At 41.6% G+C, this 27,173-nt stretch overlaps 1 protein-coding gene across 6 annotated transcripts in view; it reads right to left on the bottom strand.

The window, feature by feature from the left end:
* Positions 1–27,173, bottom strand: part of SLC44A5 (solute carrier family 44 member 5) — a 176,019-nt gene that overhangs the window by 61,745 nt on the left and 87,101 nt on the right. For 4 of the 6 annotated variants that reach the window (XR_015950811.1, XR_015950810.1, XM_035122672.3 and 1 more), the window contains exons 3-5: positions 26,195–26,321; positions 12,558–12,631; positions 1,211–1,295 (exon numbers count right to left, since the gene is read on the bottom strand). Coding sequence is in view for 4 of the 6 variants with exons in the window: in XM_035122672.3 (XP_034978563.2) it covers positions 1,211–1,295; positions 12,558–12,631; positions 26,195–26,321 (286 nt within the window). In the remaining 2 variants the exon portion in view is untranslated. The remainder of the gene's footprint in view (positions 1–1,210; positions 1,296–12,557; positions 12,632–26,194; positions 26,322–27,173) is intronic. The other 2 variants (XM_088673229.1, XM_088673230.1) reach the window with 1 other exon arrangement.

Below are 27,173 nucleotides of genomic sequence, written 5' to 3'. Positions count from 1 at the left end.
TTTCCACTGGCTACCTCTGTGTTACAATAGTAGTAGTCACAGTACTACTGTTATACTGCCTTTAAACAGTAAAATCCTTCTCAATTATATATATATATATATATATATATATAGAGAGAGAGAGAGAGAGAGAGAGAGAGAGAGAGAGAGAGAGAGAGAGAGAGAGAGAGAGAGAAGGATTTTACTGTTTAAAGGCAGTATAACAATATTGGGAAGTGGTGCAGCTGGGAATTGGGAATTGGAAAGCAAAGGGAAAGAATGGCTCAACATGGCAGATCATCTAAATCCAGGCATCCCCAAACTGCAGCCCTCCAGATGTTTTGGCCTACAACTCCCATGATCCCTAGTTAACAGGACCAGTGGTTGGGGAAGATGGGAATTGTAGTCCAAAACAGCTGGAGGGCCAAAGTTTGGGGATGCCTGATCTAATCTAAAAGTATCCTATCTATTGTTCAGGAAGGCTTCCTAGGTATTCAAAAAAATAAAATACTGTACAGGATGCTTTGTCTATAAAATATATTATGCTTTACAACAGATGATTGGATGGATAACCCACCAGACCCAGATTCTATAGAGTTGCTTTTAGGTGCTCAAAACACTGTGATAACATAGGGACATTAATGTGGGTGATCTGCAGGGAGAAGTTGTGAGTGGCTCTTGGCCCAAAGTTCAGACCTGAATTTACAGGAATTTCCTGAACGAAAATAAAGTGCATTCTTTTAAGCTGGTAGCAGCCAGTGGTAGAATTCTCCTTTGCTGTTTTTCTGCTGCTGGCATGTGGTACCCACTGAGCAAGGGGTATCTAGTTTACAGAGATGAGATGCAGCCTGTGGTACTTAGGATTTATTTTTCTTCTTGGAATGACAGGAACAATTTCTCAGAAGACATTTCAATTAAACGTTCCAACTTATGCTGGCTAATCAGCTCCAATGCATTTTATAAAGTGTGGCATTCTAATCACTGGGATGCATGACGTAATTGCATTTTACTGAATTATGAACAGCCTTCGGACTGCACATGTACAATGGTTTTGCTTTGATCACTTAGCTTTTTAAAAATATAAATCTTAATTGGAGTCAACACAGAGAAACCACTGAGGGAAGGCAGGGTCCTCCCTCATCCTTCCATTAAGACTTCCAGGAGACAGAAGTATAATTCTCCCTTTCATGCATCATGAAAAGTGAAGGCAAAGGAATATCTTGGTACTTACTCATTAGGCGTGTCCTTTTGACCACAGAACTGCCCATAGCTGTCAGTTGGGTAAGCTACTTTTCTGGGGTCACCGTGTACCCAAGCTGCGAAAAAGAAAGCGTCAGTGATATTTTATAGTTCAATTTCCTCATTGTAGCAGGTTGGCTTGGGATTAAAGTTTGCTGGTCATTAAAATGCACTGCCAGCCATGTACCATTTTAACCTCTCTCAATAGCTACTGAATACGATTGATTTTCCTTAAACAGTAGATTTCCCCCCCTTTTAATGAAAAAAGTATGGATGAAGAGATAGAAAGTAAAACATTTCTCTCTCCCCCTCCCCCTTTCCATCAGGTCATATCTGGCTGGCAGCCAGAAAATGAGGTAATGCACTTAGAAAATAACGGTTATTAAAATGAGGACAGGGAACCATTACAAAGACTTTGTTGGCATGAAGCCATACAATGGCAGCAAACAAAGCTAAAACAAACCTAAGCGTGCCTGCACTCACACATCTTAGATTCTCTCTGCACACTGAATTGCATGAGCCTCTTACAATGCACTCTCAACCCTGATTTATGCAAATCACTTTGAACTTGCTGTCCTATAATTGCCACATGCATTCGTCTTTATTTTTTGTAGTTTTGAAATTTAGAAACACTCAAAACTAAATCTTCTCCAGTGTCACTGGTGCACTCTAGCAATGGAGTGATAGGGCACGACACAACAGAGCCCTGTATAGAACTGTACATTGGCACTTGTGGTCCAGAGGTGGTTTTATTAGTATGTTTATTATTGCATTTACTGTATATCCCACCTTTCCTTCAAGGAGCTCAAGGTGGGGTACAGACTTCTCCTTCTCCCAGAGGCGTAGCTAGCTGCTCCGGCACCCAGAGTGGCCTGCAGGGGCAAGGCTAGCTGCCCGTGGGGGTGCATGTCCCAGGGGGCAGCACTGGTGGTGCCGAGCATCCGGGGGGTGCTGCCCACGGCGATGTCACCCCCTCATGGATGACACCCAGGGCGGGCCGCACCCACCTTGCTCCACTACTGCCTCCTCCCCATTTCTTCCTCACAACAACCCTGTGAGATAGGTTAGGCTGAGAGGCAGTGACTGGCCCAAGGCCACCCAGTGAGCTTCATGGCTGAGTGGGGAATTGAACCCTGGTCTCTCAGGTCCTAACCCAACACTCTAACCACTACACCACATCTTAAGCTAATAAACCTTTAATTAATCTTAATAGCCAAAAGCTGCTTTCCACAATGGGATTCATTCATGGCTTCTTTTCCATTTCATTGAACTGCCAGAATTAAAGCCTACTGCATTTCATTCATCTTACCTCCAGCAATCTATGGAAAAAAATAAAGCTGTTTATATGCTACCGCAATGCATTTGCAGATTTAAAGAGAAGGCAGTGGCTTGACATCTTTCATTAGCAGTGCAATCCTATACATGTTTACTCAGATGTAAGTCCCAGTGAGTCTAATGGGGCTTGTTCCCAGCTAAGTGGGTATGAGACTGCAACCTAAATTCATTAGGCAGTTGGGTCACTTGGAAGCACAACCCCCCCCCCACAGTATATTACAGATCACTGTACTAGTTTGTAAGAAAACAGTCATGTTTACATGTAATTCCAAACCATAATTAATCCAGAGCTGTGTGCATGAGCCTTGGGATCATGCACACGCAAAAGTGTGGCTGGAAGGTGGGTTTCATAAGCTTTAAGTTTCCCCTTTAAAAAAATCCTGTCTTAAAACAAAGACTGTTATGAATGGAGGTGGCGCATCCTGTTTTACCGCCTGGGGAGAAATAAGAAGGTGCCCCCAATGCTTCACCAAAGGCTCACTTACAGGGTTGCCCTGCAAGATCTCATGAGTGCCCCATGAAATGTCGCTGGAATTCAGAAACTACCACCAAAGCCGCTTCTTCTCACTTCTCTGGTGGGGCAGGGGGAGCTTGCAGTGGCTCTTGATGAGTGAGGAGAAGCAGCAGTGGCTTCCAATCAGATCTAGTGAGATCTTACCAGAACCTGCTTCTCCTCACTTCTCCAGAAACAGCAGGGGGTGCAGGTGGGTGGCTTCTAGTGAGTTCTCATGAGAGCCATACAAGATCATGAGGGTCTCTTGTGAGATCTTACTAGAAGCCACTGCAGCTTCTTTTGCCAGCAGTGGGGAGGGGAACCTGTAGTACGGCCATCCCCTTGGATTCTGTCACCTGAGGCAGCTGCCGCCGTTTGCCTCATGGCTGGCCGTGCTGGCTTAAACCTCAATCTTTGATTCATATGTAACAAGAAGGCTCATATGTAACAAGAAGCAGGAGAAGAAGGGAGTGTGCAAGTCTGATGTTTTGGTCAGGTTCATATCACATATCAATCTGATGTCCAGCAGATTTAAATATTTGAGCTTCTGGGCTAGTATCCGTTGGCTTGTGCAACATTTAAGTTTGAGTTCCAAAAAGTCTGATGTGACTGTTTAAAGGCAGGGAACTTCACAGTAGTTAAACTCTATCATACAGGTATAGAAGTATATAGAAGTCCAGTAATTCTTGGAGTTTTGTACATACAATTGTGATTTCAATTCAGGAATGAGGTCTCCAAGCACACACACACACACACACACACACACACACAAACTTTCAGCTGTTGTAAGGTGCATAACACAATTGCACATGTTAAAACATTATGTCGTGCTGCTTGTAAATTAATAGACTTTTTGGTATAACATTTGGATATTTAGGATACTTCTCTGTATTACTAGCTCCCCCAAAGAGTAGCACAAAGCCACTAGCACATTTGCTTAACAAGGGTAATACTACACCTCTGAGGTTTAAAATCCTAAGCAATGCAATGTATCTACCTTCAAAGGTACAAAAGCAAGCCAAGGTCCATACTAAAAAATCATGACCTAAAAACATGCCCTAAAAACACTATGGCGTTTTATTTGGGGAAAGGTTTGTTGTCTATCATCTACTAAACCATGGATATATATAAACTGGAGAATAGAAGAAATCACATTCTTGAAATGGGACATGATGTATGAGCACAAAGGTTTTCATTGTCCTTGAATATTTCCCATCTATTGCAGAAAAATGCCATGTCCAAACAGATCAATTTTTGCAGCTGATATGAACTCCTTTAATCTCTTCTTTATGCACTCTATAGTGCAGTTTCTGTAGCAACCTTTCCTCTTTTTGAGGTTAGTTTGTTTTCAAGAATGTTGACACTACAGAAGATCCCTCCTCTTAGGACTGTTATTCTTCCCACCAGTACAGATACCAGCAGGGATAAATCTTGTCATGTGAGATTTAAAGCAGTCCAGCAATGTTGGTTGCAAAACGTAACAGCTGCATTTTTTGCAGATAATTTAGAATTAGCTACTGCTGCCAACATGATCCAGTTTGTCTCCAAAATTAGTTTTCATATTCCAAGAACTTCAAAAAATAGAGAAATAGTACTCTGATTAATGCTAACACACAACAATGTTCACATACAAACCAGAAGTCTCTCCCATGTAGAACAGGAATATGCCATGTTAAATCTGATGAAGAACAGAGTGGTCAGTGGATAATCAGATTTGGACCTTAACATCCAAATTCACATCAATGCTCAGCTACCAGATTCATAGAAAACATTTGTTCTATGCAAGTAGTTCTAAATTTTGTCAGACACACACAATCTGGACAAACATAGCATAACCTGGCAATAATAGATACAGTCAACAGCAATTCTCATAATAACAGCTGTGTTTTCCAGTTACTAATGTTATACTTATTGCCAGTTTAACCAGGTTACATTTGCTGATGTGAATACATGTTGTGTGAAATGCCCTTCAACCTCATTCAGTCGTCGCAACTGCCTCATTGCGACAAGAACTACTGGGAAGAGTCACTGTGATCCCTAAGCCTGTGCTGTTTTGGTTTCTTGAATAAAGAGTTAACTTCACTGACTCTAATGTTTTTATTGCTGACCCACTCCAGACCCTGGCTCCTGACACAAGTCTCCCCTGGGGTTGAAGAAGGTACCTAGGTGGACAAACTTTTAAAGAGACTAACTTCACCCTTCTTCACCATCCAGGTCTTGGTCACTGAGAAACAAGAGTGCCCATGAGAAGATTGTGCCACCTAAACAATAATTTGAACCCCACAAGTCATTTCTGCAAAATGGAAACAATAATGATCTAACGACCCAAGCTCATTTTAAAAACTGTGTTGTTTCCACAACACAAGCAGTGCACAGCAAGTGATGTGATTGTTTTATCAGCCCAACAGATGGTAAAAAGCTAGAAGCAAGTTCTTGAATTATACAGAACTCTTCATTAGGCAAAATAAAACATCACCATTACCCCACGTAAATAGTACTCCAGATCACCTAAATTTTGATTAAGTAAATATTGTGGCTGCCTTCCAGGACACTCTGATCAATGAAATTTAACTGTGTACTATTGCAATGGAGTTTGAACAGAGCTCTTGACTTTGAGGCCAGTTTTGCCTCTAATGGCAATTTATATCATCAGTTTCCCTTCGCCTTTGAGCAAACATGCAAATGGCAGCAAGGAGTGGGGAGTCCCCTGCCCCTACCAGCCTGTTCACTCCGATGTTTAAAGGAGAAAAGGGGGAGCTGCTTCAAGAAGTGCTTTTGCAAAGGGCAAGTCCTTTGCAAAAGCCCTCTTTGAAGCAGCTCCACTTCTCATTTGTCAGCAAGCAGGCAGGCAGCAGAGGTCAGGGAGTTTGGGCTGGCCACCCATTTAAAAGAGAAGTGCAAAGGGCTTTAATCCTCAGTCACTGGCTGAGCCTTCCTGACAGTCCACTAAACATTTCCCCCACAGACAGCCTTGCCCTATCATTACCACCACCACTAAATTGACAATGCTTCTCTCAGCTCACACTGCTGTTTAGTAGGCAGCTTGATTTACATGGGAAGGAAAGGTGTACTGACTCATTCCCATGCACCTTCCTCTCCACTGCAAATGCTAAGGAGCTATTCCCAGTGCCATTCAGGTAGGCAGCAAGGAGAAGGGATGCATGCAATGACCTCATTTGGACCCCACCATGCACCTCCCCTCTGTCTGCGTGTGTGAGTGGGTTTTCTCCCTGTGAATTTGTGTTTGGGTAGCTAGGATGTGTATGGCCTGCAAACTCACTGCCCACCAGTGAATGCAAGCCAAAAAGGTTGCCTATTTTTGCTATGTAGTCATACCTTGGTTCTCAAACAGAATGTGTTCGGGGAGTCTGTTCGACTCCCGGAACCATTCGAAAACCAAGGCACGGCTTCCGATTGGCTGCAGGAGAGTCCTGCAGCCAATCGGAAGCCACGTTGCACGTTTGGCTTCCAAAAATCGTTCGAAAACTGGAACACTCACTTCCAGGTTTTGATCATTCGGGAGCCGATTTGTTTGGGAGCCAAGGCGTTTGAGATCCCAGGTACGACTGTATAGCACTCTGATCTGGGCAAAAAGTGGAACACCAGCAATGTTGCAGAGGAATAGGTCCTCAGGGAACATGCTCCCCGACTTTAGCAGAGGAACCCCCAGCCTACCAATCAGGCCACAGAACACCCAGAAATGTTCATGCTACATTGCAATTTTGTATCTGCCCTATGGATTCAACCATAATGGCAACAAACAAGTGTTGCATTGACCTATTTTAAGGAACATGGTTTTCTTTGTCGAATTCTTTACCTTCTGAATTTACAAGTACACCCCCCTCATTTACACAGCGGCTTTGTTTTGCAAGTAGATTCATCTCAGTTTGCTGTGAAATCGGATTCCTTTAAATTGGAATCCCTTCTGCTATGTGGATACAGAGGGTAGATGGCTTCACATCTCAACTGAACGTAAGGAGAAAGCAAATATCTCATTCTCTTTCCCATTCTAGAAAGAATAGAAACTAACTGAACAACATCCACAGAAAGAAGAAATCAGCCTTAGACAGCTGTGTAGTTTTTTTGTTGCAGGTGTTTGTTGCGGTGAACTGCTGCTGACCCAATACCAAGTATTAAATGAAATAGAATCAAAGCATGTTCTGCATGGCTGAATACTTGATTGTTGGCAACGACCAAGGGCCTGCTTACAGACAGTGGGAGGGAGACAGTCATACTAATCAGCTGAGCATTAGTTTTTAAAACCTCTTTTAGTTTTTGCATATAAAGAGATGAACCAATGTTATATGAAACTATGGATTTACCAAGACCAGTACTTTTGGGGGGGGGGGGGAATTGAAGACTCTGGTGCTCTCTAATATGGAGAAAGCAAGGAGCGTAAATCGTTTTTTCCTCCTGTGCTTTTTCTGAAGTGGACACACAGTGGTACCTTGGCTTAAGAACGGCTTAGTTTATGAAAAACGTGGATTAAGAACCTGGAAGTGGGTGTTTTGGTTCGTGAACTTTGCTTTGGAAGCAGAACATGTTTCGTTTCCTGTTGAGTATTTGTAAATTGAGTCCCCCTCTGCTATGAGAAACCACATCTTGGTTTAAGAAAGCTTTGGTTTAAGAACGGACTTCTGGAACAGATTAAGTTCATAAACCAAGGTACCACTGTAATTAGTTGCATCTCATGTCATCTTTCTACATTATATAATGACTTGCAATGCCAAATAGATATTGTTCTCATATAGCATTAGCTCAGCACAGACATATGTTAAACAGCAATGTATTTGGGATGTGTGTGTTATGTTTTAAATTTCATTTACAAATTTACAAACTGGTACCATATTTTTTATATCAACATAACTAGCTTTATTGCTGGATTTGATGTATTACCTTTTCCAATGCATGTAAGTCTGAAATTTTTAATAATATACCTGAGTGTCCGTACTCCCATTTTAAAGCAGAAATTATTTTTTTGCAGCCATTCATAACATGAACCGCAAGTCTTTATCCAACAGGTAATAAACAATCTTGTTCAAAATGACTAATACTAATACTACTACTAATAATTTATTATTTCTACCCAGGCCAATACTGGGTCTATAGAGACAACAATCCTAATAAATTTCTCAATATACTTTAGGCAATGCTTTCTTATACGGTTTCAATGTTGTTAGTCTAATTGCCTGCCAAAATCTTTGTTCCAAGTCTTCATATCACTTGACAGATCCTTAGTGCAAACTTCCAGGAACCAATCATAAATCTTTGAGAATCTTAATATGTCAGCATTCCATGTAACAATGGTATAACACAAGAATGACATGTGCCTGTGCAAAAGCCTGTCAGGTCCCCATACTTCAAACCATCAAGTTATGCTGCCATCACTCACTAATGTACTTCAAGCACACAAAGCACTAGAAATCACAAACATCTGTCATTTTAATGCATTTTTCAAATATCCTCTCATTTTCTATTCTTTTATTGGTCTGGGATTGAGTTAGTGGCTGCAAAACACTAAACTGTAAGGTTCCATGTCAAGGACAAAATATGGAGAATAACTACTTGCTTTGGAAACTTAAAATAGGCTGCAAATCAGTTGATGATTAAGAACCAACAGCATTCTTGTGAAGTGTTTGCAAGGATTCTTGTAAAGTGTTTCCCTTTAAAAGATAAAACATTTAAAATATTTTAATATGTGGCAATAAAAACCGGCCAGTTGTGCTTATGGTTTTTAAACACTAGCAATTTACCAATACAGTGAAGCAGATTATAGGACACATGATCCTAAATTTATACATAGGAGTAGGTGCTGTAAAATGGGACGCGGGTGGCGCTGTGGTCTAAACCACTGAGCCTAGGGCTTGCTGATCAGAAGGTCAGCAGTTCGAATCCCCGCGACAAGGTGAGCTCCTGCTGTTCGGTCCCAGCTCCTGCCCACCTAGCAGTTCAAAAGCACGTCAAAGTGCAAGTAGATAAATAGGTACCGCTCCGGTGGGAAGGTAAACTGGTGTTTCCATGTGCTGCTCTGGTTCACCACCAGAAGCGGCTTAGTCATGCTGGCCATATGACCCAGAAGCTGTCTGTGGACAAAAGCCGGCTCCCTCGGCCTATAGAGCAAGATGTACGCTGCAACCCCAGAGTCGTAACAGTCAGGGGTACCTTAAACGTTACCTTTAGGTGCTGTAAAAGCAGTCATGGAAGCAGGGTTGCCTCTTTTTGAATACAGAAGGTAAATTTGGATTACTACTTCACAGGTGGCCTCCTGCCCCATTGTTTAATCTCCTGTTGTGTCCTTGAATACAGATTAACATTTACTGCAACAGAAAAATTTCACAAACAGAAATAGAAATATGGAAGAGAGCATCTGACCTAAAGATTCACAGATAACAAATTCTCATATAACAATTGAGAGCTGTCTATGCTAATAATTTGCTCACTTGAGCTTCACTTATGCTCTTGGTTTAGCAAAATGCTTAGCATAGTCAGGTCTCAATTGTTATATGAGATCTGCCAGGAGCTAAACCATGTAATATTTTTCTTATGTTGAAGTATACCAATCTTGCAGCCCTTTGAATCTTTTTATAATATTTCATTGGTTTTTGTCTTAAGCGTTTTACTGGGTACATTTTTTTTTAAAAAAAATGTTCTTAATAATCCAGAAAATGCAAATGTAAATATTGTGGATAGAATTCTTCAAAAATTAAAACATCACTGGAAGTAGTATCAGCACCATTGGCCCAATGATAAAGTTGACCCAATGACAGCAATTAATAACTCCTGTAATAAATATTTATGCGGCTCATAATCATTCAACAGCCAATCATCACTGAAGCAGATCAGAGAAAGAATATTACCATAAATCACTAGCTTTGGTCATGCAAGAAGATTTGATTGTCCTTTTATTACCACATGACAATATAATGTCATTGGAACTACAGTGAGAGCTAAATCCCTTCCTGATTATACCGTTGCAAATATTACTCAAGCCACACTGATTGCATGTATTACTAAAGTTAGAATTTCAGCCCAGCATTCCCCCCTCCCACAATCAATAGCAAACTCCATGCTCTAGAAGTGATGGATCTGAACTTTTCTGTTTTGTACCCATCCATATAAAATGTGGACTGAAGATCTGCTTCATACATTTATAGACCATAGAAAACCTTCCCCCATTTTTTTTAATCAATAAAGAGTCAAAGGACAGAAATATACAGATCTTATTCGGTCACGAGATGCTTTAGGCACAACTCATGATTGTGAATTGATTTATACTCTATTTTCCCTTTATATGAACTTTATTGACTCTCATGCATTTTGAACAGGACAACTGCCTGGAGTCTATCCAAGGCTGATCTCATCTTTCATTTTTAAAAAATAAAGCAAAGGAAAAGGTGTAAAACAAGGCTGGTGGTGATAATAATAATCGTATAGCCAGCTTGTGTACAAGTATGTGTGTAACAAGCATCTAGATCCGACTAGCTTCAGAATCTGAATTTGAGACTGAAAAACTACTTCCATAAGAGGAACAGAAAATAGCCGCCACCACCCACAATGAATCTTGATTTGAGGATGGATATCTTTTATTTTGAGCATTTACAGGTATTCAAAAGTTTAAGTAGAGACTCCTTTACAGTTAAAGCACAGGCAAATACAGTGTTATGTATACAGACCGTATCATCTTTGATAAATGCCTGTGGGGAAAACAGAACTGGGCAACCAACCATTCAGTCATCTGGATTTTATGCAGTACATGATTCTGTAAAAACCTTATGTAGAAAACTGCTGTGAAATCCTAGCCAGAGGATTACAGGAGATTTGTGCATTGCTGGATGAAAGCACAGCGCAGTAGGAAGGTTTGGGAGTCCAGGGATGCTGGGCACAAGCTACCAACCATCTCCCTAGCCTTTTTCCTGGAAGTATTCGGTTTTTCTAATCAATCTGTTGTTCAGAATGATGAACCAGTAACAAATGCGGTCACATATTTAAAAATTCTCTTTCAAGAAGGGATAGCTCGAAGGGAAACACAAACTCAGTAGGGCAGGGTATTAATGGGTGCAAAAACCTTTATTATACATGGAATGTACCTGCCTCAGGGATGGAGAGATCCCTTGAAACATAAAGCATTTTATCTGAGAGTCCTGTGCCAAAGGCAGGTAGTGTTTCTTTTAGAGTTGGCTTGGTTACAGCCCAGAGGAAATCTGGAACCTGTCTTTATAAATATTGAACTTGGTTCAGTTTAAAAGAGAGCCAACAAAAAAGCTATACTTTCATCTTGACTGTATAGTTTTTGCCTTTTCTATGGAACTATGATGTGATGGAGAGCTGTACTGTTTGCTCCAGAAGGTCAAAGGATACATGTCCTTTCTAATTCTGTTGGTTCCACTTCTTCTGTAAGATGAGTGTTCCTATTTGTAGTCTAATGGCATAATAATCTTACTATGTAGCTGTACAGCACAGATAAAAATATTATGATGTTAATAAAAAGAAATCTTATAAATTTCACAAAGGCTAAGCCAGAACTGAAATGAACTCTACTACCAACGAGCAGCATCACATGTAAATAAAAAGTGGACTAAGTCCAGATCCATTTATGTCAATGGGAGTTTGGCCACTGAGTTAAAAAGATGTATCCAGGAGTTGAACATTCATGCCAGTTGCTGGGCATAGCTGCCAAGTTTTCCCTTTTCTCACAAGGAAGCCTATTCAGCATAAGGGAATTTCCCTTAAAAAAAGGGATAACTTGGCAGCTATGTTGCTGGGGTTTGTCTTGGGGTTGGAGCTGCCTTCCCCCAACATGTGACCCTCCATGGCCAGTGGTCAAGGATAATGGGAATTGTAGACCAACAATTTCTGAAGGGTACCAGGCTGGAGAAGGCTTGTCTAATAAAATACACCAAGTGATGTCAAAGAAGAACTGTGTGATAATGTCAGACATGGTTTGCACTGGACATTGGATTGAGTGGAGATTAAAGAGACATGGAGCAGCAGCAGCTGTGTGCCTTATAAAGCTTCGGCTTTCAGTGAAGTTCTTTCAAACAAAATTGAGATGCAGATTAAAGACTCTGCTGTTGATCATTAGCTCTGCATCCCACTTAAAAAAGCAACTGTTCTATTCATTATTTGCATGGATTGTTGCTAACATTATAAAGAATCCATTTTTTAAACTTTTTATTTTCTCCCACTTCTAATTACCAACATTTTCCTGCTATAACTACAGCTTTTTACAGTAATGAAGAACAGAATTATTGAACCATGGCTACTCTACCAGCTTTGTTTCATATTGGATTTTTTTTTGTCAATATACCAATCATTTTTATTTCCCTCCATAATTACAACAGTCAATGAGAGCAGGTAGTTCATGCTTTGTTTCCAAGAAATGTGTTAAATGAATGTAATTATATTTAATCGGGATGCCCATTTAACTTAAAGCAACAATTGCTTCTCAAGTAAATTAGGAGTTACTTTCCTATGAATAGGATAAGCATCAACTGTACATGTATTTACTTACCCACGATTCCTAAAGCAATGTAACCCAGGATGACCACAACGAAGATGACACAACAGAGAACGTCTGTACAATGCCTAAAGACAGAACATATTGAGCAGTTACACAAGTGTCCCACAATACAACTGTGAACCAAAATAAAATTGAATTCTTGGTACACTTTAGGTGCAAATTGCATCTGTTCAGCAGATCTACCCATCCACTGGCAATAGCTTTCAGTGTGCTAATCCTTCTGCAAATCTCATTTTCAAAGCCACAAGTATCCTGAGCCAAAAGTTCCATCGCAAGAATTAACTGTCCAAAATGCCAGTAAGATATAAGCAAGGCCAAATGTTTATATGGTTGCTCCTAGGAAGGAGTAGCTTACATAAAATGACTTAACACAGATATCCATGGACCACTTATAGGTTTAGGCCAGGCACCCCCAAACTGCGGCCCTCCAGATGTTTTGGCCTACAACTCCCATGATTCCTAGCTAACAGGACCAGTGGTCAGAGAAGATGGGAATTGCAGTCCAAAACATCTGGAGGGCCGAAGTTTGGGGATGCCTGGTTTAGGCATTACTGCAGTGCAAAGCATGATCATTCTGCAGATTTCCTTCTTAGTCCATGAAAGTGTCCTATGAATTACAAACAGCATACAAAATTACAACTTATGCTTGTTGGGGGGGGGGATTGTGTTTATTGGCCATGAGCACAAAGGAGGTTTTCAACAAGATTTTTTAAAATAAATATACATTGGTGTCATTAGTTTGGACAGTTCAGGCCCCCACTGCTTTTTCATAGCTGAATACAACTTTAATTCTAGATCAGGGATCACCATTTGAAGCAGAGAAAACCTGGTGAACCATTGCAGTTCAGTGTCTTAATGTTCAGCAGCTCACTGATATCAGATTACTGTGTAAGTGGATGTATGTGCAAGTCCCATAGTGCCTAGGGAGCATCCCCTCTCAGAACAATGCCTCTACATGCTTACTCAAGAGTAAGCACAACTTAATTAAATGGCACTTCGTTCCAGGTAAGTAGGGTTAGGATTGCAGCCTTTGGGTGGTCATTGTTAGTCCCATTACATTAGACGTATTGAAGTTAAGAAACATGACTAAATTAGGTTCATTGTTTTCAATGGGTCTGATCTGAGTAGGTCTTGGCTGAATATAACCTTCAGTCTGGAAATAAACCTGGTAAATTTAAGAACATAGAACCGTAGAGTTGGAAGATACCCTGAGGGTGATCTAGTCCAAACCCCTGCAATGCAGGAATCTCAACCAAAGCATCCATGGCAGATGGCCATCCAACCTTTACTTAAAAACTTCCAAGGAAGGAGAGTCCACCATCTCTCGTGGGAATTTGTTACACTGCCAAACAGCTCTTACTGTTCCTCATAAGGCTTGGTTTCCAGGCCCTTTATCATTGGTTGGCCCCACTTCTTCACACATCCCAGCTTGTCAATTTCCTTCTTAAACTGTGGTGCCCAGAACTGGACACAGTATTCCAGGTGGGGTCTGACTAAAGTGCTGCTGCTAGATTTCTGTTGATACAGCCTAGAATAGCATTAGCTTTCTTTCCTTGTGCATCACACTGTTGACTCATTTTATGCTCTACTAAGACCCCTAGTTGACCCCTTCATGGATCAATGCCTTGTCGTGGCGAAGGGGCTTGAATAACTCAGAGAAGCTATGAGCTATGCCATGCAGGGCCACCCAAGATGGACAGGTCATAGTGGAGAGTTTTGACTAAACGTGATCCACCTGGAGAAGGAACTGGCAAGCCACTCCAGTATCCCTGCCAAGAAAACTCCATGGACAAAGACAACAGGCATATAAAAGTTATGACGCTGGAAGATGAGCCCCTCAGGTCGGAAGGCGTCCAACATGCTACTGAGGAAGAGCGGAGGACAAGTACAAGTAGATTCAGAGCTGATGAAGCGGCTGGGCCAAAGCCGAAAGGACGCTCAGTTGCGGATATGCCTGGAAGCGAAAGGAAAGTCCGATGCTGTAAAGAAAAATATTGCATAGGAACCTGGAATGTAAGAACCATGAGTGGAGGTAAGCTGGATGTGGTCAAAAATGAGATGACAAGAATAAATATCGACATCCTGGGCATCAGTGAACTAAAATGGAAGGGAATGGGCGAATTCAGTTCGGGTGACTATCATATCTACTACTGTGGGCAAGAATCCTGTAGCAGAAATGGAGTGGCCCTCATAGTCAACAAAAGAGTGGAAAAAGCTGTAATGGGATGCAATCTCAAAAATGACAGAATGATCTCGATACGAATCCAAGGCAGACCTTTTAACATCACAGTAATCCAAGTTTATGCACCAACTACCAGTGCTGAAGAAAGTGAAATTGACCAATTCTATGAAGACCTACAACAACTTCTAGAAATGACACCAAAGAAGGATGTTCTTCTCATTACAGGGGATTGGAATGCTAAAGTAGGGAATCAAGAGATAAAAGGAACAACTGGCAAGTTTGGCCTTGGAGTTCAAAATGAAGCAGGGCAAAGGCTAATAGAGTTCTGTCAAGAGAACAAGCTGGTCATCACAAACACTCTCTTCCAACAACACAAGAGACGACTCTACACATGGATATCACCAAATGGGCAGCATCGAAATCAGATTGATTATATTCTCTGCAGCCAAAGATGGAGAAGCTCTATACAGTCAGCAAAAACAAGACCTGGAGCTGACTGTAACTCAGATCATCAGCTTCTTATAGCAAAATTCCAGCTTAAACTGAAGAAAGTAGGAAAAAGCACTGGGCCAGTAAGATACAATCTGAATCAAATCCCTTATGAATACACAGTGGAAGTGAGGAACAGGTTTAAGGATTTAGATTTGGTGGACAGAGTGCCTGAAGAACTATGGATGGAGGCTCGTAACATTATACAGGAGGCAGCAACGAAAACCATCCCAAGGAAAAGGAAATGCAAGAAAGCAAAATGGCTATCCAACGAGGCCTTACAAATAGCGGAGGAGAGGAGGCAAGCAAAATGCAAGGGAGATAGGGAAAGATACAGGAAACTGAATGCAGATTTCCAAAAAACAGCAAGGAGAGACAAGAGGGTCTTCTTAAATGAGCAATGCAAAGAAATAGAGGAAAACAATAGAATGGGGAAAACCAGAGATCTGTTCAAGAAAATTGGAGATATGAAAGGAACATTTCGTACAAAGATTACCATAATCAAGGACAAAAGTGGTAAGGACCTAACAGAAGCAGAAGACATCAAGAAGAGGTGGCAAGAATACACAGAGGAATTATACCAGAAAGATATGGAGGTCTCATACACCCCAGGTAGTGTGGTTGCTGACCTTGAGCCAGACATCTTGGAGAGTGAAGTCAAATGGGCCTTAGAAAGCATTGCTAATAACAAGGCCAGTGGAAGTGATGATATTCCAGCTGAACTATTTAAAATTTTAAAAGATGATGCTGTTAAGGTGCTACACCCAATATGCCAGCAAGTTTGGAAAACTCAGCAATGGCCAGAGGATTGGAGAAGATCAGTCTACATCCCAATTCCAAAGAAGGGCAGTGCCAAAGAATGCTCCAACTACCGCACAATTGCGCTCATTTCACACGCTAGCAAGGTTATGCTTAAAATTCTACAAGGCAGGCTTAGGCAGTATGTGGACCGAGAACTCCCAGAAGTGCAAGCTGGATTTCGAAAGGGCAGAGGAACCAGAGACCAAATAGCAAACATACGCTGGATTATGGAGAAAGCTAGAGAGTTCCAGAAAAACGTCTACTTCTGCTTCATTGACTATGCAAAAGCCTTTGACTGTGTCGACCACAGCAAACTATGGCAAGTTCTTAAAGAAATGGGAGTGCCTGATCACCTCATCTGTCTCCTGAGAAATCTCTATGTGGGACAAGAAGCTACAGTTAGAACTGGATATGGAACAACTGATTGGTTCAAAATTGGGAAAGGAGTACGACAAGGTTGTATATTGTCTCCCTGCTTATTTAACTTATATGCAGAATTCATCATGCGAAAGGCTGGACTAGATGAATCCCAAGCCGGAATTAAGATTGCCGGAAGAAATATCAACAACCTCAGATATGCAGATGACACAACCTTGATGGCAGAAAGCGAGGAGGAATTAAAGAACCTTTTAATGAGGGTGAAAGAGGAGAGCGCAAAATATGGTCTGAAGCTCAACATCAAAAAAACCAAGATCATGGCCACTGGTCCCATCACCTCCTGGCAAATAGAAGGGGAAGAAATGGAGGCAGTGAGAGATTTTACTTTCTTGGGCTCCTTGATCACTGCAGATGGTGACAGCAGTCACGAAATTAAAAGACGCCTGCTTCTTGGGAGAAAAGCAATGACAAACCTAGACAGCATCTTAAAAAGCAGAGACATCACTTTGCCGACAAAGGTCCGTATAGTTAAAGCTATGGTTTTCCCAGTAGTGATGTATGGAAGTGAGAGCTGGACCATAAAGAAGGCTGATCGTCGAAGAATTGATGCTTTTGAATTATGGTGCTGGAGGAGACTCTTGAGAGTCCCATGGACTGCTAGAAGATCAAACCTATCTATTCTTAAGGAAATCAGCCCTGAGTGCTCACTGGAAGGACAGATCGTGAAGCTGAGGCTCCAATACTTTGGCCACCTCATGAGAAGAGAAGAATCCTTGGAAAAGACCCTGATGTTGGGAAAGATTGAGGGCACTAGGAGAAGGGGACGACAGAGGACGAGATGGTTGGACAGTGTTCTCGAAGCTACGAACATGAGTTTGACCAAACTGCGGGAGGCAGTGCAAGACAGGAGTGCCTGGCGTGCTATGGTCCATGGGGTCACGAAGAGTCGGACACGACTAAACGACTAAACAACAACAACAACAAGACCCCTAGATCTTTTTCACATGTACTACTGGCAAGTCAGATGTCCCCCACCTTATATTTGTGCAGCTGGTTCTTCCTACCTAAGTGTAGAACCTTAAGATGCTTGTATGCAGTGTCCACAGATACACGTATAACAACTGCTATATCAACACAACTTTCATGTTTGAAACAGTCACCAGAATAAATTGCTTTCTAAATTATTTATTTAGACAAAATACTTTTCAATGGAGGTAGTTCTCACATTCAGCTATAAGCCATCAAGGAAGAAGAAATAAAATATTGGGTGAGATAAATTAGGGATCAAATCCCTAATAATTTTCACACCTGGGAAAAATATATCTGAAGAATTTGATTGTCCCATAGAGCACTGATGCAAAAACAGCAGGGTCACTTAGCTTCACCAGTCAAGCTGAAAACCCCCACAAAAGGTAAATCCACAAGGAGGGGGAAAGAATATTATAACATTGAAGTCACTGTTAAAATAAATGAACCAGGAGGAGTGGTGAGAACGCAAAAGCAGAGCATGTGAACAGAGCACAAATTGCAAATGAACATCAGTATTTCTCAGCACTCTAACTTTAAGCTAAGTGGGTCAATCTCTACTGCACTTCTCTATACTGTACCTAGAGAGATATTCATTGTATCCAACTTAAAATATTTTACAGAGCTACAATCTGACCTATTTCTTCAGTTTCTGATTTAATATTCCTTCAACGTTGATTTTGTTCTCTGCTTTTGAAAATGCATTTGAGTCAACAAGTGAATCAACCCAACCCCATCTTCATTAAGTAAATAAAATTCAAGGGATCTTTCACAGAAATGGCAAAAAAAACCCACAAAGACTGCATAGATTCAAGGTGTTCGTTCCGGCCTATTTTTAGAGCAGATATTCAAGGTGGACTGATCTAAAGTATAATTACTTGTGCACTCAAAACCTGCTCTTGACATTCTTAGCTTTGCAATTGAAGGCCATCCTGGAAGTGAAGATGGCAAAAGGCTTTAACGAACTTGAGATTGGAAGAGGGCACATCTCAAGAAAATTAAGTCATGGGTAAGGCAGCTGCTAAGAGTGTGCTCAGCCTCAATACATAAAGGGCACTGAAACCAAGGAGCTAGGGGCAAACTTTCCAGACAGGGAAAAAGAGGAAATGAGAACATGACAACAAGGGTGAGGTTAGGAGTTCACCTTGGTCACTGACAGCCATCCTGACAGTATATTTTAAAATACAATTTAAAATATTTATAAAGTGCTCATGTTATTTAAAAAAAATCAGAAAAGATATATTTGCAAAGGCGGCGGCTGTTGCCTTTCAAGGCATTATCTTTGAAAATGCACGTAATAATACTGTATGTACATAAATCTGATAGAATACATATTAGAATGCATAATACAGTGATGGGCAACCTTTTGAGCTTGGTGTGTCAAAATTCGCAAAAAAAACGGGCATAACTCGGGTGGTGTGTCACTTCGAGAAAATAATAATCATAATTTCATGATATTTATAGTTTAAATAACAAAAATGTATAATTGCAATATATAACTGTATTTAATAAACCAAAAACTAATTATTTAACCAAACCAAACAAAAAACCCTTATTTATCACAAAGTGCCCAGAGTTGTTGAGCTTTTTTGGGGGAGCCGCTAACCAAAGTTTTGGAGGTTTTTTTGGGGAGTGCAAAAGTTGCTTTGTTTTGGGGGGGTGCCCCAAAGCTGCTGCGCTTTTGGGGGGGGAAGAGAACAGAAATAAATAACGAATAATACCTTCGCTGGAACTAACACGCAGCCCCGGCATAGTCTGCCAAAGCACAAAAAAACAGCACAAAACAGGTTAAAAACCAATCTCTGGCTACCAGCAGCAGTGGAGACAAGCTGTAGTGGAGACAAGCTGTAGGAGGAGCGGGAGAACAAATGGGGGGGGGCAACAACAGCGTGAATGGGCCGATGGGGCGCATGCCAGCAGTGAGGGCTCTGCATGTCATGTCTGACACGTGTGTCATAGGTTCCCCATCACTGGCATAGTGTAATGTAGGTTGGATTCTGGGATTCAATTGGTTAGTGTGGTGCTGATAACACCAAGGTTGCAGGTTCAATTCCTGTACGGGACAGCTGCATATTCCTGCATTGGAGGGGGGTTGGGCTAGTTCCGTGGTTCCCAACGTGGGGCACACACCCCACAGGGGGGCAATTTGATTTTTAAGCGGGGCAATTCAAGAATGAGTTATTAAATAGGAGTTCGCTTTTTGAATAATAAGAATTATATGTCATTGGGTGGGGGGGAAGCACCAGGATTTTAGATATGCTTAGGTGGGGCATGGCCCAAAAAAAGGTTGGGAACCCATTAGTGTCTTAAGGTCATCGGGCGCCCTGGTGAAGATCCCTCGGGTGCCCCCCCACTCTTTTTTTTTAAAAAGGAAAGCTCCGTTGCAGAGCGGAACAGGGTCCTAGTGCCCCTGCTCCGCTCGTTTACCTCTCTCCTCCGAGCGGCGCGGCTGGCGGGTGTCCAGGAGGAGGGAAAGGGAGGCCGCCGCGCAGCTCCCCCACTTGCTGGGGTGCCCCTTGGCGCCCCACGCCACTAGGGCCAATGGGCTAGATCAGGCATCCCCAAACTTTGGCCCTCCAGATGTTTTGGACTACAATTCCCATCATCCCTGACCACTGGTCCTGTTAGCTAGGGATCATGGGAGTTGTAGGCCAAAACATCTGGAGGGCCGCAGTTTGGGGATGCCTGGGCTAGATGATCCTCACGATCCCTTCCAACTCTACAATTCTATGATTTTGTTATATTCATTGGGGAACAAACTAGTACCCTTATGTTCTTAGAGTGCCAGGCACCGGGTACCACAAACACCCAAGGATCAAGGTTTCAAAGGTTCGGGACAGTGTGGCAGACAATGCCTCTCTGATGAGGCAGAAGCTAAATGAATCTGAATGCAGATTATTCATTTGGAATTGCAGTTATTTAGGTAAGCCTCCTCTGAAAGTTCTATTCAGGGGGTTAAGAGTTACTCTTGCAATCCAATGAAAGCTTCGCTTTGCCTTGTGATCCTTGTCTATCAGGACTGATACGGATTTACTCTCAAAAAGAGGGATTGGGTGACCAGTGCTCTAATTCAGATTTGCCCGAAACATTTAGTTCATGTGTTACTTTCTTTTGGTTTTAAATCAATGCCATTACAAGCAAAGCAGTATCCTTTCCCTTAAGATGACCAATAAACGCTATGACCTTTCACTAACACAAGGGTAAATCAACTACTTCAGGACTGAAGCACTATTTCATTTTTTCAGTGCATGTTAAAAAGTGCAACATTTAATTATCAAACAAAGAAAACTAGAACACTGCAATTATTCAGTAACATATTTTTTTCTTTTTAAGCAACATTATAAATTTACATAACTAATAGCACAATAAACAGAAGCCATAATCAAGACATTATAATCATATCTTCCTTGTAACATTTGTAACATTTGGTGCAGTCATCCTCCAATGAGTACTTACTGTACGCATCCTAATTTTTGGCCTATATTTTATTTTGAATGTCACACACGTTTTACACTGCTGCACCCAACAGAGGTTACATCGTGATGGAAATATACTACACATTTGTAAATATAAAGCAGGAGTAATAGCTGTTTCAGCAAAACATACACATACAACTTGATGAGATTATGACATAATCTCTTTCTCCCTGCAGAATACTAAATGCACCATAGCTTTCTTCATGTGGTGTGAGAGAGAGAGGTGGGGAGGAGGTAGCAGGTCCCAGCAAGCAAGAAAACTACAAATACCTGAGGAGGGCTTTGGTTTTATTAGAAATAAAGAGATTATATATTAATCTCATCAACATGGGGCCAAGTAACAAAGATACAACAGAGATATTTGGGTAAGGAAGTGTTGTCCCATTCTGCCCTTCATTGTATGAATTCCTGTAGAGCAGGGGTCCCCAAACTAAGGCCCGGGGGCTGGATGCGGCCCAATCACCTTCTCAATCCGGCCCGCGGACGGTCTGGGAATCAGCATGTTTTTACATGAGTAGAATGTATCCTTTTATTTAAAATGCATCTCTGGGTTATTTGTGGGGCCTACCTGGGGTTTTTACATAAGTAGAACATGTCCTTTTATTTAAGGTGCATCTCTGGGTTATTTGTGGGGCATAGGAATGTGTTCATATTTTTTTTTCAAAATATAGTCCGGCCCCTCACAAGGTCTGAGGGACAGTGGACCGGCCCCCTGCTGAAAAAGTTTGCTGACCCCTGCTGTAGAGGGTTTAGATGAGACAAAATTCTAGAATAATAGCAGACCGAGACACATCCTGAAAAGCAATTCTTCATTCTAAATATGAATCAGTGGAAATTGCTACTGTGTGGGGTTGCCAAATTTCAAAAAGTGAAAATCCAGATAACAAAAGCTTTCTGGCTTTTATGTAGCATTCTAATGTTCATTCTTCTATAGTGCTGAAAACTTTGTCCAGCAGTTAAGGCCTTATTTGTGAAGGTTTATTTTCAGGTTTTAATTATTATTATTACTATTATTATTATTTATAATAATTTATTATTATACCCTGCCCATCTGGCTGGGTTTCCCCAGCCACTCTGGGCAGCTTCCAACAGAATATTAAAATACAATGATCTATTAAACATTAAAAGCTTCCCTAAATAGGGCTGTCTTCAGATGTCTTCTAAAAGTCTGGTACTGTAGTTGTTTTTCTCTTTGACACCTGATGGAAGGGCGTTCCACAGGGTGGGTGCCACTACCGAGAAGGTCCTCTGCCTGGTTCCCTGTAACTTGGCTTCTCGCAACGAGGGAACCGCCAGAAGGCCCTCGGAGCTGGACCTCAGTGTCCTGGCAGAACAATGGGGGTGGAGACACTCCTTCAGGTATACTGGACCGAGTCTCTCTTCTTGCTTTGTTTTCATCTACAGCTTTCCTGTTTTGATTTTAAAACTTTAATTTACACTCCTCCTGTGACCTGACTTAAACCACCCATTATGCAGCTGAGCAGAGTAAAACAGGCTCACAACAGGCTTAACAGTCCTAACTATGCTTGACTTTAAAAAAAAAAATAAGGGAGGCTTTTGACGTTAAAAGAGGTAAAAAAATAAAATAAAATCTATATACCCTAAATATATACCAGTTGATGCAGGAACCAACCAGAGGAGTGGTGACCTAATCTTGAGTGGTGCCCAGGACCTGGCACAAGAGAGCCAATTGGGAGCAAGTGCCAAAAAAAATAAAATCCAAATGGACACATTTGATTTCAAAAGAGGAAACTTCACCCAAATGAGAGAAACACATTAATACGTCCTTTTTACCAAAATCAATAAGAACTCCCATATGAAGAAAGGTTGCGTCCTTTGGGGGTTTTAGTTTAGAAAAAATATCCGTATGAGGTGACACGATATAAGTTTATAAAATTATGCAAGGCATGGAGAATGTGGATAGAGGAAAATAATAATAATAATAATAATAATAATAATAATAATAATAATAATAATAATAATATATTATTTATACCCCGCCCATCTGGCCGGGTTCCTCTAGCTACTCTGGGCGGCTTCCAACAAAATATTAAAATACAGAAATCCATCAAACATTAAAAGCTTCTCTAAACAGGGCTGCCTTGAGATGCCTTCTAAAGGTCTGGTAATTGTTGTTCTCTTTGACCTCTGGTAGGAGGGCATTCCACAGGGTGGGTGCCACTACCGAGAAGGCCCTCTGCCTGGTTCCCTGTAACTTGGCTTCTCGTAGTGAAGGAACCGCCAGAAGGCCCTCAGCGCTGGACCTCTGTGTCCGGGTAGAACGATGGGGGAGGAGTCATCTCCCCATCTCACAACAATAGAACTCATGGGATATCCATCCACCAAGCTGAGTGTTGGAGGATTCAGGACAGATACAGCAAAGGACTTATTCACCCAGCGCATAAACTATGTGGAAGTCTATTTTCAAAGGAACCAGTGATGGCCACCAACCTAGATGGCCTTAAAAGAGGATGAGGCAATGGCTATATGCTCTGCCTCCAAAGCTGGAGCCAGCGTGAGAAAAGGAATGCTGGACTAAATGAACTACTGGCCTGATCCAGCAGGCTCTTGTTGTTGTTCTTGTTGTTGTTTAGTCGTCTTGTCCGACTCTTCGTGATCCCATGGACCAGAGCACGCCAGGCACTCCTGTCTTCCACTGCCTCCTGCAGTTTGGTCAGGCTCTTCTTATAAAGCAGTTCAAAAGACTAGGCTTGCAGAATCCATTTAATGCACAACCTAATTTCAAGATCTTTTCAGCAGAAAGGTTAGCATACTCTAAGCAACTTTTGTTATTGCTATCATTTTCTTTTCTATTTCCTGTACAGCTTAGACAAATTGGAAAGCCTTTTTGTACATAGTACAATTACCTGGAATATAATATAAATTTCACACACCCATCCCAGGCTGCCACTGCCAGTATATAAGTTCAGTACCATGACTGAAATAGCTTGTGCCCAGGAATTCAGTTCTCAGCTATGGTAGCATTAAATATTAAACACATGCAGTAAGATTAACATAGGAAGGTTGAATACTGAATAAACTTAGGTGCACCGCACAGAGATTCATTTCCCTACAGTGCCTTGTACCGAGCTGCTATAAATTCTAACAAAGTAGCAAGATGTTAGATCATATCGGATTGGTAATTATGTATTTCATATTCTGATGGTTAAATAAGTCTTTGACATTCTAGTTCAGCTGCAAGGTGTCTGTATGTTAAGTTCTACTCTAATAACTATGTTGTTGTTATGGCCGGATAGCATATGTTAAATGCATTTTTCTAGTTTAAGGCAACATTTTTCTGCCTGGGTTTAAAAGGGAAATGTATCAGCAAACTTGTCATGAAACCAAATTACAGTGCAGGTTATGCACACAGTTTATGCTTTTTGTTCCCCCTAAATCATTGCAGAGCAGAAGAAGCAAGCCAATGTACTTTATTGCGACAGTGAGAAGAGAATAATCTAGGAGGCAGAAGCCTTGGTTTTTATCAGAGCCATATAGAAGCATATTAAACCAGAACAGATTTCACACACAGTTACAATTTGTGCATGATTAATAATGCCTATGGCATTTTAATATATTTCCCTCTACAATTAAAAGAAATAAATAAAGAAGGGGAAATTACGCAACTAGCTGAAAAATAGAACACCTAGAACCATAGCTGCCAAGTACCCCATTTCCCCCAGGAAACCCCCGTATTTTCTTACCGTTTCCCGCAGGTGTCCCAAATGGCAAAATACCCCATATTCCCCCGGATTACGGAGCTGCTGCCGGCAGCCATGTTCTTCTGGTGCCGCGCTGGCCCCGGAAGTCGCTTCTACACACTTCCGGACATGCATAGAAGCGACTTCCGATGCCGCTGTGCCCATTTCCAAAATGTCCGCAGCACCAGGAGTCGCTTCTACGCATGTCCAGAAGTGCGTAGAAGCGACTTCCGGTGCCGCGGCACTGCTGATCCCGGATTTTTCAATCCGGAACTTGGCACCTATGCCTAGAACAGGACAAGCCAATTTGGCACACACATGTGCCAATGTGCCCACCAATGCCTCCTACAGTGCCTAGCACTGAGGGAACGTATCTTCAAAAATCCACAATGCATTAGAGACTGTTTGCTCTTTCTGCTTAGTTAAAAGCTAAGCCACTTCTACATCGAGTCCACACCCTTTAAAACGTCCGCATTTCATTAAATGCTAGGATTGGACACCCATACTCCCACCCATTCTGTGGGGGAAAGAGGTGGGGAAAGCATTTCGCTGTCAGTGTGAGTGCAGCAGTGGCTCATGTATGGGAGTATAAAAATTTAAATACAGTCATACCTTGGGTTATGAATGTTGCGGGTTGTGTGTTTTTGGATTGTGCTCTGCGCCAAACCTGGAAGTACCAGAACAGCTTACTTCCGGGCTTCGGCGCTCGCACATGCGCAGAAGCACAAAATGACATCATGCGCATGGCCAGAAGTGCCAAATCACATCACACACGTGTGCAGACGTGGCACTACGGGTTGCAAACATGCCTCCTGCACAGATCACGTTCACAACCCGAGGTATGACTGCAATAAATACAATAACAATATAAACACAACAATTAAATCAATTAAATCACTACAAAGGAGGCTAGACTCATTACAAGTAAATATAACAAACCTTAAAATGCCAAGGAATCAAAGCACACAAAAAACTGCACAACAACAACAACAACAACAACAACAACAACAACAACAACAACAACAACAACAGAGGGATTTAAACAAGCAATGTACTACAACTTCCAATATCTGGATCACTGGTTGTGATGAGGTGGATGGGAGGTGGGAGCCCGACAGTATCTGGAGGACCACAGCTACAGAACTATGAGAAATTCAAGTCCTATCACTGATGCAAAAAAACCAAATGTTTAAAGGGATGGGAGGCAGAAAGGTACCGGGAGTACAACCATTCAGGTTATAGGGGACATTTCACCTTTGCCTGCCACTATCTTGAGATGACAGCAATGGAATCAGCAATCCTCCTTCTGCTGCACACCAAACAATGGTATCAGTCAGTGAGCAGTGTTTGTGCGTACTGAGGGAAAGAAGGTTGGGCATTCAGCTTCAAGCTATTTAACCCCACCCTGCCTCTTGCTGCTTGTCCATTGTATGCAGTGTGTGTGTGTTTTGCCTATTATGTACTGATTTGGTGGCAGATCTGCTTAATGAGTGTCAGCCATTAAATAGGTTCATTGCGTGGGAGTTATATACTACATTATCAGCTAGTTAAGGACACTTGTCAAACTTTAGGCACCTTGAAGCATGAAGGGTGTAGTCCCAAGACTGGCAGGCTGAGGAGCATATTTGAGGCCAACTTACAACATGTCTCCCGAGTTGTGGGACACCAGGAACAGGTGGAGCAGTAAGGCTTCTGTACTCACCTGAAAGGATGGGACAAAAGGCTCATGCATTATTTATTATGCACAGTTAGTATCCGACACTAAAATCAAATCTTTAAATTGCCAGGAGGCTGCTGGTTTTTTGCCGCAAAAGACTAACATGGCTGTTTCTCTGGAAATTGTTACAGAAGTGGATAGAGAATCATAATTGAAGAACTGGTGACCAGGTTAATGGAGCAACCTAGGTATCATGAGGATAACACACTAAAAAGGAATGGTTGCCCAGGGATTACTATAATCATAAACCCTATCAGCAGCCCCAGGATAGGGAGGTATAGAGGAGGGAAACCGGATACTGAAGTGTGGGTTGCGTTTTTCACCTTAATACTGTAAGCTTTCCTTTCTCAAATGCTATTCTTAATACCTTATTAAAACATCTGAAATTGGTATTTTTTTTTTTAAAAAAAGGTGGCTTATACCTATATAGGCATACCAAGGATTATCCAAACTTCTTAGGAACAGCCAGTTTCATTTGCTTTCCCTGTGCCATCCCTTCCCACTTCTGTTATCTGCTTGGAAACACAAAGACTATTCAATAAAGCTAAGCCTATTTTACAAAGCAGCCCAAAGCTTCAGTTCTAGAGTGGGGAGAAAGCTGACTATCCTTCAACCTGTGAAACTAAGCAAAGTGCTCACCATTGTCCAACACATCCAGAGGTATAATTAAATAGGGCTGAGGCTTTGCAATAACCACAAGCAAAAAATCGGCTTTCTGAATTTAAGGATTGTAAACTTGAAGGGGGGGGGGGGGAAGAGAGAAAGAGAGATTGAAGTTACTGAATTAAAGAGTCATTTTTGCATAGCTAATGTAATATCCTGCAATCAATCAGTTCA

Source organism: Zootoca vivipara, chromosome 7, assembly GCF_965207765.1.
Source record: "Zootoca vivipara chromosome 7, rZooViv2.hap1.1, whole genome shotgun sequence".
Classification (NCBI taxonomy): domain Eukaryota; kingdom Metazoa; phylum Chordata; class Lepidosauria; order Squamata; family Lacertidae; genus Zootoca; species Zootoca vivipara.
The sequence above is the reverse complement of the archived record's forward strand: the minus strand, read 5'-3'. Positions and strand labels throughout refer to the sequence as shown.